The sequence below is a fragment of the Amblyomma americanum genome, chromosome 9 (genome assembly GCF_052857255.1).
Source record: "Amblyomma americanum isolate KBUSLIRL-KWMA chromosome 9, ASM5285725v1, whole genome shotgun sequence".
Lineage (NCBI taxonomy): Eukaryota > Metazoa > Arthropoda > Arachnida > Ixodida > Ixodidae > Amblyomma > Amblyomma americanum.
In genome coordinates, this window is record NC_135505.1 from 135,280,013 (window position 1) to 135,292,525 (window position 12,513).

Here is a 12,513-nt window from a genome sequence, read left to right on the forward strand (position 1 = left end):
TTCGGTGGGAAGTTGTGTTCCGATCTCAAGGAATGCGATTAATATCAAACGCTAAGGCGCCCGTGTGCTGTGCGATGTCAGTGCACGTTAAAGATCCCCAGGTGGTCGAAATTATTCCGGAGCCCTCCACTACGGCGCCTCTTCTTCCTTTCTTCTTTCACTCCCTCCTTTATCCCTTCCCTTACGGCGCGGTTCAGGTGTCCAACGATATATGAGACAGATACTGCGCCATTTCCTTTCCCCAAAAAACCAATTATTATTATTAATATCATGAGGTCCGACTTACATAACGAGAACAGAGACTCTAGCCATGACATGCAGCTGCTGCAATTTAGCTGAAGGCTCTTAATTATCATGCGCCGGTGGAGAATTTCATCATTAGACAAAATTTTCCACAAAGCATGTGTTACAAATATTTGCGCAGGGGCCTGAACGTTTTGCGGAGACATTGCCACTTACTTCGACCTTCACGCATAAACGAGTGCTGGAAAAATGTTCTCTGAATATCAAGGCAGAACGGGTTTCGTAGCCCTAGCAACCAGTGAGGGCGGAGACCGAGTCTCGTGCTGCAGCATCCGACAGAGGGACGCAACAGCAGCTGAGGAGGAAGCGATTGCGCTGGCCCTAACTCAACAGAATGTCAGGGTGATTATAACAGGCAGTCAAAATTCTGACTGCCGGCCCGACACTTGCAGAGCTAATTAGCCTAGTCTGTACTCCGGCGCCGAGGAAATGAGACAGCGCACGCATTGGCCTGAGGACACACACACCGGGATCCCAATGCGGTCTCGTCGAGCAGAGTACCTCTTCAGACGGACGAGGAGCTGAATACGTACCAAGATATTCTTAGTCATTACAGATTAGGAAGACACTAAATAGAGCATGCAAGGGCCTCAGCAAAAAGGAAGAGGTCATATGGAGAAAGTTACAGGCGCGAATTTTCCCCAACCCACTAGCACTAAGCAGATGGCATCCGGCGATCCAAGACACGAGGTGTGAACAGTGTAATGACATTGCAGGCATGATCCACATGCTGTGGACGTGCCCTTTGCACAACGAACCAGAAAGGAATATATAGAATCCTGGGAGGCTTAATGGTCAGCCAGAAAAACCAAAAAAAAAAGTCATCCGTCTGGTCCTGTACACCGCTGAATCTCAATGGATCCCAGCCAGCTGAAAGGGGAGGAAGATGACGGCGGCCAAGACAGTCTTCATCGCCCTCCGATTCCTTGACGGCTGCATTTAAAATTATTTCATCATCATCACCTGCCGACACAGTACCCTTACCACATACATTCGTGTTTATTGATGAGAAACCCCTTGCTAGCTGTCGCGCTCTGCGAGAAAAAAACTCTAAATTCATAATGTGCACAACAGCGTAGAAAATGAGCCGCGGCAATTTCAAGATCGCTAAAAAGAGATGCTGACTGACGCACAAATGTTTATTTTCGAAGGGGCAAGGAAAGGCTGTGATGTTGGAAACTGGCTACATCTCGATATTGTAGGATTCTATCTGGCACTGAAAACACTCTGCAACGAGGAGCTACAAGGGCCGCTGTCTTATCCGGAGCGACTCATGGCAAAGCAGGTCGCATGTAGTAGAACAACAGCCTCCTCCCTCTGTCACTCCTCCACCAGCCTAACTATCTCCAAGCCTCGCGTTTTCTGCGTTAATCCTTCTTCGTACGAAGCGCCTGAAGTGCTCCGCCCAGCGTAGGGCCTCCTTGACCTTTGACGGAGAGAGCCACGCGAATTCACGCCTCTGCCAAAGTTCGTGGTTGCGGTCAGGAGCCAGCAGTGCAGTCAGCTTGGCGGCGTAGTCCAGGTGGAACAGCACGTCCAGGGGCGGGTAGATATCGGTGCCGAGGCCCCGGCACCACGGCGTCGTCATCGGTCCTTCGGCAATTTCCAGGAAGTGGGCGACGGCGATACTGGATTGTAGTGCGGGCAGCGTCCTGTGGCGGGATTGGATGAGCAAGTTTAGCTCTTTGGCCCCGATCCCCGACTTCTCTTGGAGGGCGTGCAGGAGCTCGATTACTCCCAGGTAGGAGTATTTAGAGCGGTTCAGGAACCCTTCTTTCAGAAAGTCGATGTCACCGCTGAAAAGGGCAATTTCAGTCATGAGAGAGATGCAGTAAAGAAGCAACCAAGAAGGAAATAAAGGAAGGGCGGATAAGGCACGACTGCATGAATGAATGCGAAATGAGCTAAGCAAGAGACTGAGAGCGAGCAAATTGAGCATCCTGATATCCAGGCAGCAGCGGAAAGCTATTGCTCAGTCTAGTGGTGGGTAGACTTGCTAGACTTGGCCCTAGGCATGCAAACGGCGTTTTTCCGAGAGCTGCTGGCCGCTTCGGTAAAAAAAAAATGGCGGTGGTTTAGCTCTGGTAAAACCTGGAGTGACGCGATTGCTACAGCTGGTCGAGTGGAACTTGGTCACGAGACAAACCACGTGATCAGCCACGGCGCCACGCCGCCAGCAGCTGCTCGGACCCACGTTACCAGCCACGCTGAAGGCTCGAAATGCTACCGTAATGTAGCTATCGCTACAAAATGACAGCTGGCAGTATATGGCCATGTCTTGGAGACAACACTGGACCGCCAAGGTACAGTCTATGTTCTGCACCGCTTAGAAACTGATTTATACTTTGTGAATTGTAAAAGTGCCCGCAAAAATGCTTGTCTTGTGCTAACCTTCCTTTTACGGGAACTGCCACTCTATAATCCCGCATGCGGCGTCCGCTTTCAGAGTAACACGTTTCGTCGTTCATTTTTACATCTCGGAGTCTCCTACTGTTGGCATACAGACTGCATAGTTATGTTCAGCATGCATCTTGGAAAATGACAGGGTCTGCTTATTTTACCTGGGGCAGTCTTCCACGTTGGTATGGTAGGCGTATTGTCCCAGGACCAGATACACGAGGAAAGGCCGGATCAGGCTTCGGTTCGCGCGACACTTGGAGATTTCGCACAGGAATTGGTCCGTCGGAATAATCATGTCCCCGTTGAACGACGTCGGCACCACCGCAAGCAGCGCGTTCTTGAATCGGCGAGAAAAAAAGTCCCGCACCTCCATCAGAGGCCTAGTGACGACCACGGCCATTGCCAGGCTGCAGAAGCCGATAATAAGGCCGGCTTCGTCGAGGGCCGCCCGGCTGGTGACGCTCGCCCGTATCAGTTCCGCCAGGTAGTCGCCGAGCCCGGGAGAGGTGGGCAGGGGTTCCACAGGCTCTCGCTCACGAGCGAAGAGATCATGCACACGGTCGATGTTCAGCACGGGGGCCCAGATGTCCGGGATCGGTCCGTCATTGGGGTGCCGCACCGTGTACATGTTGCTGAACAGAGGCTTCTCCGGGGTCGTCGGTGACGGAGTGGCGGCAACACACTCCAGCATGAGACGGTCGAAGGAGTCGTGCCACTCGTTGGAGCCGACCACCCTGAGCCAGGTGGCGTAAAGGGAGCGACGGGCTTCATCGTCCGGGTACTTGAGGCCCATGAGTACTTCCCGAGCGGCTGTCATGACCATGACGTCGCTCCAGTGAGTTAGAGTACACATTCTGTCTTCGTAAGTTGCGTCGAATGTTTTTCCGGTAGTGCAGAGCCACTCGAGGTATTCCTCGTGGCTGCAAAGAGTCGACAGAGACACCAAATTAGACCGTTTTAGCTGCGCGTACGAAACGGCTTAGCGTACGGAAGGAGTTTGCGGGTACGGTAGTGCGCATGCGACGAACGCAAGCGCAAGCCCTGTGTCTTGTGTGCGTACGCTAGCCAGCGGACTTTTGCGTTGCGGCGCTCGCGTGGCTTGCGGACGTTAACGTCGAGAAGATGGCGGCGCCCTGCTCGCCCGCTTCGGAATAAATACATGTCGCCGCTGGATTCTCCGACGCAATAGCTCGCTCAAATGGTAGCGGTTCGCTTTTATTTCGCCTACTCTCGCCCACACGTAGCGCTATAAGCGATAACTAGCCCCTGTTTTTCAGATAATCTGGCGATTTTCAAGCTCCTAGGCCTAACTAAATGCGGTGATTTTTCCTCGTACCAACGACACCTGGCGAAGCAGTAGTCTTTTAGTCAGTTCTTACATTTTCTTCGGTTTGCATAGTTTTTCTTTTTGGAACAAAAAAAAGGCTCCCAATGCACTCAACCTAGTTATCAGTAATCACGGATGAAATTTTCTTCAACCAAGCGTTGATGTGCTTTGACGTCTTGTCACCAGATGGCGCTATTGTTTTCGCTTGCGCCTGAGGGACGCTACGGCTCGGCCAGCTATAACTATACTTCGGAGCGGACAGCGTAACGCACGCAGCGCCGTAGCGCATTGCGTACGCAAGCACTTGCGTACGCACAGCTAAATCTGTCCATTGGCTTACGCGTTGTCAGATGCGATGGTACCTGAAGCTGCATCTTTACATCGCGGTTTGTGCCACTCTATCGTGCTTGTGTTTGCGGACCGCTGCACGTCCGTGTGCACACAAGCAGAAATCTCTCCGGGTCCTCTAGCTAGCAGTTAGATGTTTTCTGAAGGTCTCTAGAGGAGACGACCGGAACGCAATGAACGTACGTCCAAACAAGCATGTTTGCTTCCGGAATTGGGACGTCACTTCCGGTTTGGTTGAAGTCACTTTCGGTCTCATGTCGTCGCCTCCTGTCCAAGGAATTACGCGGCGGATGTCATGACGAATTTTGGGGCTTCTATTCTAAATGCATTAAAAGAAGAACGGTCGCTATATGGCTGTAACCTAACGCACTATACTTGTGTTTAGCGTCTAGAATTTACATACATACATACATACATACATACACACATACATACATACATACATACATACATACATACATACATACATACATACATACATACACACACATACAAACATACGTACGTACGTACGTATGTACATACATACATACATACGTGCATACATACGTGCATACATACGTGCATACGTGCATACATACGTGCATACATACATACATACATACATACATACATACATACATACATACATACATACATACATACATACATACATACATACATACATACATACATACATACATACGTGCATGCATGCATACGTGCATGCATGCATACATGCATACATACATACATACATACATGCATGCATACGTGCATACATACATACATACATACATACGTGCATGCATACATACATACATACATACATACATACATACATACATACATACATACATACATACGTGCATACATACATACATACATACATACATACATACATACATACATACATACATACATACATACATGCATGCATGCATAAGTGCATACATACATACATACATACATACATACATACATACATACATACGTACGTACGTGCGTGCATGCATGCATACATGTTTTATTTTCCATAAAGAAGTGGACGGAGGCGGAGGGAAAAGCTGTACATTTGTGGCTTGAGAAATCCTCCATACCCTTGCAGTGTACACAGCACCAGAGTGGGGCAACAGACAAAGATACCATGTCGCATTTTTTTTTTGCAAAAGAGACAAGAAAAAGAGTACTATATCTCATCAGCCATTAAATAAGCATAAATAAGAGTTTAAATGAAGAATCGAAAAGTGCCATAACTGGCCCCTGGTGGTGGGCACTTTACCCACGTAATACGCTGACCTTCGGACTAAGCTGTACACGAGAAACTCCGAATGAATGCATGTGGGCGATAACATCCTAGCCTAAAACAGCACTTTCGAATAGGACAAAGCTTATGAGCGCAATTTTTTCGTTTATTGTAAGGTTTCACTACAACAATATGTCAGCAAATGTGCCGTCCGCAGGCTTGCATTTTTTCGCTATTAACATTTTTTCTATCCTCATAAGAAGCGTTCGCCAAAGGTTTTCCATTGCAGTCTTAACTGCTCGATGCGAGCGATGAAAACAATGAAAACACTTTTAAAAGAAAGATTTCGCTACATATCGGAAGAATGAAGCATTGCCTTCGATATATCTATACCAATACCTTACAGTTTTTCAGTTTCCAAAATATTTCTCCATGAATGTTGGACACGTCAACTTGCCATCCAGAACTGTGTCCGAACGGCGTTCGCTCCATCACCGGCCAGAGAACTCGAAACAGGTGGCGTGCTCGTAATGTTTAGCACAGCGGACAAGGCGCTGCGCTGTTGTCTAGCAATATTATCCATTGCCAGTACGGAACCGCCGCTGCACGGCTTGGTCTGTGGGGAAAGCGCGGTCAGATCCTCAACTCGGAAAGACGCTCGCCTGACAGAGCGTTCTTCGGGTACTTCGTCACGCATAGACTGCGCGTGGTTTCGGCAGAACGCATACCCTGATGCCTTATGATCAGCTCAGGAACAGACGTATAGTGTAAGCACTGCAAAACAGCGTCTGTAACTGCACCTCACAAGTGGTTCTCATTGTGGCGGAAGGTACGGGGGTGGGGCTACACCTTCCGCAAGCGTGCAGGTCGAGCCACACTGACACGCCTAGTAATCGTTGCTTCGCGCTCGTATCTTCGGGACGCGGTTTTGCGACGCGCCTCTTCTATCTTTCGTCTCGCGTCTCTGTCAACTCTCCCCTGCACGCATAATAGTAGCGATTGCGGCTAACCTCGAGCGAATGGGCAGGCCCGTGCTATTTCCTTTCAATTCTTCCTTCAACAACAACAGCAGCAGCAACATCAGCAGAAGCAACACAACAACAGCAGCAGCAGCAACAGCAACGTATATCTCACTCCACAGCGAACCCCTTGTTCGATTAGTTTTGAAAGTGCGCAGTGCATAGGCAGAAAGAATTCTCGGCGACCTATTCATTCGTTCAGTGGTGAATGAAAATAAATAATAATAAATTGGTTTGGGGGGAAAGGAAATGGGACAGTATATCGGCGGACCCCTGAACCGCGCTGTAAGAAAATAATTAAAGGAGGGAGTGAAAGAAGAAAAAGGTGCGGTAGTGGAGGTCTCCGGAATAATTTCGACCACCTGGGCATCTTTAACATGCACTGACATCGCACAGCACACGTGCGCCTATGCGTTTGGCCTCCATCGAGACGCTGCCGCCGCGATGGGGTTCGAACCCGCGAACTCCGGATCAGTAGCCGAGCGCCCTGGCCACTGAGCCACCACGTCGGGTCTGAACAGCTTGTCAAGTTCGGGATCTAGCGTAGACACTTTATCAGGAGGTTGGTCTGCAGCTTGCGGAAAGAAGGTCCGGATGAGTTGCTCCTCTACCGAGGACGTCCGTTGTTGTAAGGAGAGCCCTGCGCTTTTTCTCTATTTGAGCCATGCTTCTGTAAAGGGCCCATAGTTTACGGAGCCCAATCACAATCATCCCTTCCGTACGGCACGGTTCAATGCCATTTCGTTTACTCAAAACCATTTTCCAAAACCAATCCAATTTTCTTCGAAAGCAAAGGCAAGGCGCACAACTGGCCCCCTGGGACAGTGAACACCTCAGTGGCGCTTTAAGCCACGTGGCGGTAGAGACAGATGTGCGCTGCACGCGTTGGCATTCACAACGTTGTAACAGAAACGCGGCACTGAAGCTATAGATGGTCGGCGTTCACTGTGTTCATTGCCGTTGACAGTTTTGTAGACGCCGATGATTTTAGAAAAAGAAGGGCGCATAATTGGCTCTCTGGTGCAGCGGACGCCTGAATCGCGCTTAAGGGTACGTGGCGGTGTTGAGAGATGTGGTGTGGATGCATTACCGCTGACAACTAAGTGGCAGATGCGCGGCACTGCAGCAATGGGCCAGCGTTCATTGGGTGGCCAACCTCTTTCGATCAAACATTAATTTAACTGCCATCTGTCAGGGTGGACGCACAGCCTATTCACTGCGCGGAACGCATTCAACATTACAGCCGCCAAGCCGCGTCTACTTGCCCGATACACCACAGCTTTCGCTCTCTAACCAGCTTTAGCAATACTTGAACCGCAGCTAATTTTTTACTAAGCTATTAGGTTTCCTGGATGAGAACTGGATTAAAAGCTGCTCATGTCATGCCGCAACTAGTTTGTCACTCAAAACATTACTGTGACCACCGCTTTAAACACGCGTTCCTCGTAAAACTTCGCCTTCGAAGGCAAGGACCACGGCTACATGGTCCTCGCTACCAAGATGCGCCGCGAAAAAAAAAAAAGGCATTGAAGATAGACACTGGACAAACCACGGCACATGCATCTCATTCTGCGTTTTCGCGTCAGACATACCTATTTTAGCGGTCCTTTGTAGCACAGGCTTGTAGGGAACACGGCGACACGAACGCTTCCGGGCAATGGTACCTGAGAAAACGCTGCGCCTTCTTCTCATTTAGTTCCAGCGCGGCAGCGCCGACGCTGAGTGTCGCTATCGTCGGCTTTTCTCCTGGTCTTAGAAAAAAAAAAGCGAAAAAAACCTTGATGAGAAATCGTATTCCCGCCGTCTCTTCCCGCAGTTTTTAGGGCTATTTTTTTTAGCCTAGACAAAGCCACACTTCGTGCAAGCTCGTCTAGGCCAGTGGAGGAGCTAAAGCTATGAGGTGAGGCGCTACACTCGATCGCACGAGCGTCAGCCAATAGCGTGATACGGAGCGCCGTCGTCTTCGGGAGCAGACGACAACCTCTGAATTTTGTAGTCGTCATAATATTTTATAAGATGCAATGAAGAAATATGTACTTCAAAACATTTTTGCGTTGCCTTCATTAGGGTAGAGAAATGCAAAGGACATTTTTGTTTCCCGTCAAGTTAAGCGCAGCACTCAAACTTGTATCGTCTGCTCTGCAGCTGTCACTAAGTTTCTTTGAACAGTAAGTTCGTCGTCTGAAGAAGGGTCGACGACAAGTTCCTCGTGCGAAATACAAAGCATCCATGCTTCTGTCGTGACCACTGAGGAAGACTGTTTAGGAGGTGAAACTCCCGTCAGCGCGAACGAGCGCAACTGTATGCGCCGACGGGGCCGTATGCAGTGGCGGCGCCATGCGGCGCCTCGTAGAAACAGTAGCAAAAAAAAAAATGAAGCGCCCGGGCAGGCTAGAGTCACTGGGCAGGCGGCTCCGGCCCGCTCCCCGGCGGCGCGCGCTCAAAGCAGACCACAAGCAGACGACACGGATGTTTGTTTCAGCGGGCACGCCGTGACGTTGTATTTCTGCGCCCTTAAAGTCAACCAGCAACAGTTCTTGTCTGTGTCTGTTCGAGGGCCGTAATACTAACAGCGCTGCTACGCGCAGTGCGGCCTCCTTCGGAATTTGCTAGACTAAGATGGGACGCAGGTGTTTTGTTCTAAATTGCAAAAGCGGTTACAAGTGTTGCAGGGAGAAGGTGAGCAAGGTGAGAAGTTGTAGCCGCTCGTTGCCTTCTCGGCTGACGTGTAGTCATAAACGCTGCGCCGTCTTCGTCGCGCGGGTGCACCGCCAAAATGCTTCTGTGGTCCAGGCGTACGATCTTCACAGACTTGCGAGGCTGCGCTACAACCGTTCGCGGCATTTAGTCAGGAAATGGCGTTGTGCGTCTCAAACGCGCGCCTTCTTTTTCAGTCTGCTAGCCTACACCTCCAAAAAGAAAAGCGGTGTAGGAAGTGTAGTCCTCCTGCTACACTGCGGGTAAAAGAAATGCGTTCGTGTAGGTGGGTGGAGCTACACTTTTTCCACACTGGCAAAAAAAAAATGAAACCACGCTACACTGGCTACACTATTGAAGCTGCAGTGTAGGTAAAAAAATGGCCCTTTTGTCTCGGTCTAGTAAAGAGAGAGAAACTCTTTATTAAGGAAAAAATTCAGTGCGGCACTTCATTGATCTAAAGTGCGGTGAGGCGGAAGCCATTAGCACGGTGTTGCTGCTTGCGTCGCTGATGTGTGGTGATGTTGATTAAAGACTACAAAGAGCGTTTAGGCGGCATGCTGAATAATAATAATTGGTTTTGGGGAAAAGGAAATGGCGAAGTATCTGTCTCATATATTGTTGTGTTGCAGCGTTGCCAAGGGGTCCACGGAACATAATAATAATAATAATACTAATTGGTTTTGGGGAACGCCATCGCCCGTTTGGCGCGACGCCACGGCCGTTGGACAATTTAAGGAAAGGAAATGGCCCCTGTCTCACATATCTCGGTGGACACCCGAACCGCGTTTGATTGACAGCTGTAGTGTGGCAGATTTCGCGGACGGACGGACGGATGAACGAGCGGACGACGATGAGCCGTTAAAGGCTTTCGCCTTAAAATTCAAGGACACGGACGATCTAAGTGCGCGAGGCGAAAGCCTGTCTGCGCCCACTTTGGCTGCTTCTTTTATTATTTATTTTTAATTTTCATTTCTTAAACTTTTTTATTTTGTAATTTTTATTTTATATTCTTTTCATTTTTTATGTTATATTCTGCTGTTATATTTTTATTTCGTTTGTAAGACAGACGATTGGGGTTTGATGCCCCAGCGGCCAGTGGCGCCGAAGTAAGCGGTTTTTATTAAAATAATAATAAAAAGGAAGGAAAAGATTTTTGCTAGCCCCGGCGTCTGCCATCGATGCTGAAGCACCTGAGCTGTGGCAGCGGACATAAAAGGATAGCGGGCAGAATGGAGGAATGAAATTAAAGAGGTGAGGGGACAGGAAGAGAGGATAGGGGGGGGGGGGGGGGGGGGGGAGACCGCCGAAGGAGAGAAAGCGGACGGAAGACGAAGCTGACGAAGTTCAGTTTGGCGCTCACGAACGCTTGACTACTGAGCTGCGGTGTGCTAACAAAGATTGTGGCCGTCCACATTTATTCCTTGATTTGCTTCTATACAAGTTATTTATATTTTAACTTTTTATATTTATTTCGTTATTATTTATTTATTAACATATTACAAATTTATGACTAATTACTAATCACCCATTGCTTAGTAATTGCTAAGAGTGCACGGGTTATAGCAATTATGCCATTGATGATGTCATAGTGTGACAGATTTAGCGGACGGACGGACAACGATGAGCCATTAAAGACTTTCGCCTGAATAGAGAGGATGAGCCGGCGCAGTTGGTGAGTGCCGACATCTGGGTCCGCGTCCCTAGTCCGGGATACCGCAAGATCCCGCCGCCTCGCAATCTCGGCGTGCGAGGGTAGCTTGTGTCGAGGAGGAAGGACTCGAGGAAGGAACAACACCACTTAGAGGAAATTCCAGACTAGGTGGCGCTGGGAGGAAGGTCTCCCAAGCCTCTTTCGTGGGTGTGGGGTGGGGAGGGAAGTGGGGACTGTGTTGACAGGCCGACACTATGGGAGATAGAGAACATAGCTCGTCACAGTGTGGGCACAAAGGACTCACTTTCGGGTCATAGCGAGCAGCCATGGCGGGACACCGTAGGTGTTCGTCTGTAGCAGTCGCAGAATGCGTTCGTCTGCCTTCGACAGCCCCTTTGCCGGTGGAGGGAACTGGCGATGCCTGTCTTTGTAATAGTCGACGATTTCTCGAAACCGCAGAACAGGTCGTCTAGGCTCATTGGTTGGGGTGAACGCGGAAGTAGGTGCCCGGAGGATAAGTGTTCGGGCAGCCGCATTCGCAGATTCGTTACCACATAGTCCCTGGTGAGCCGGCGCCCACACTATGCCTCTAGGCGTGGGTTCGGAGTCTTTAGCGGCGTTGTAGAGTATGCCATAGGCTGCACGACATACCTCGTCCTTGACATAACTCTCGCAAGCGAAACGCGAGTCTGAGATGACAACTTGGCATTGGGGGGTCTGCGACCGGGAGGGCGATAGAGAGTTCTTCAGCCCGGAGGGCATTCTCGGAGCGGAAGGAGAGCCCATTGGTTTGCAAGTTCTGGCGGACTATGGCGGTCGTGTTGTGGCCCGATGGAGTCGGACCTGCAGCGTCAACGCAGAACACGCCGGGTATGGAACCACGTTGTGCATCCAGCGCCCGAGCACGCGCTGTTCTTTGGCCTTCGCGTGTACGTGGAGTCATGATGTGTGGCAGGAGTTCGACCCATAGCCTGTGGCGTCACAGCTTCGGGATACGGAGTCGTTCCTCCTGGACACAAGGTATGGTTATTTTGAGGCAACTGAATATACGGCGTCCTGGCCCCGTCTGCTGCAGTCGCGTGTATTGACTAACGAGATGAGCCTCTCGGAACTCCGAGTAGGTGTTGAGCACCCCAAGGCCGTGAGGCGTACCGTGGAGGTGGTAATCGGGAGGACCAGAGCTCGTGTCAAGACTTTGCGAATACGGACGTCTAACTGCTTTAGGTTAGCTGCGTTAAGGCGGAGGTACGGCGCCGATATAGAGGATACGACTAGTGCCATAAGTTTGAGCGAGACCGAGCGCATCACGTCCGCGCAAGCCACCGGGCCCGTTACGTACGCGTCGTAGCATACGACCTGCCATTTCCCCCACGCGCTTGATTTTGGCAATGGTGATGCCGCTTTTAGCCAGCGATGAATGTGTAAGCCTAAGACTGATGTCGCCAACCTCGCGGACAGGACCCTCGGGAAGGGCAACGCACATCGAGGTTAAGTCGGTCTTGCAGACACGAATGTGCAGTAGCTCGGACTTGAATTGGAC

At 50.0% G+C, this 12,513-nt stretch overlaps 1 protein-coding gene across 1 annotated transcript; it reads right to left on the minus strand.

Moving 5' to 3' along the window:
• Positions 1-1,424: 1,424 nt before the first annotated feature.
• On the minus strand, positions 1,425-8,300 carry LOC144105568 (uncharacterized). The gene is made up of 3 exons (XM_077638690.1): positions 8,215-8,300; positions 2,865-3,623; positions 1,425-2,099 (listed from the first exon to the last, which is right to left on the minus strand). The coding sequence occupies exons 2-3, from the start codon at positions 3,554-3,556 to the stop codon at positions 1,640-1,642; spliced, it is 1,152 nt and encodes a 383-aa protein (XP_077494816.1). The 5' UTR covers positions 3,557-3,623; positions 8,215-8,300; the 3' UTR covers positions 1,425-1,639.
• Between the last annotated feature and the right edge of the window lie 4,213 nt (positions 8,301-12,513).

What these genes read in the sequence shown, in the direction of transcription:
- LOC144105568 (XM_077638690.1), bottom strand. Translation starts at nt 3,556, where the DNA reads ATGTGTACTCTAACTCACTGGAGCGACGTCATGGTCATGACAGCCGCT. An exon ending in AACGTGGAAGACTGCCCCAG is followed by an intron (nt 2,100 to 2,864) that starts GTAAAATAAGCA and finishes TGCCCTTTTCAG; the next exon opens with CGGTGACATCGACTTTCTGA.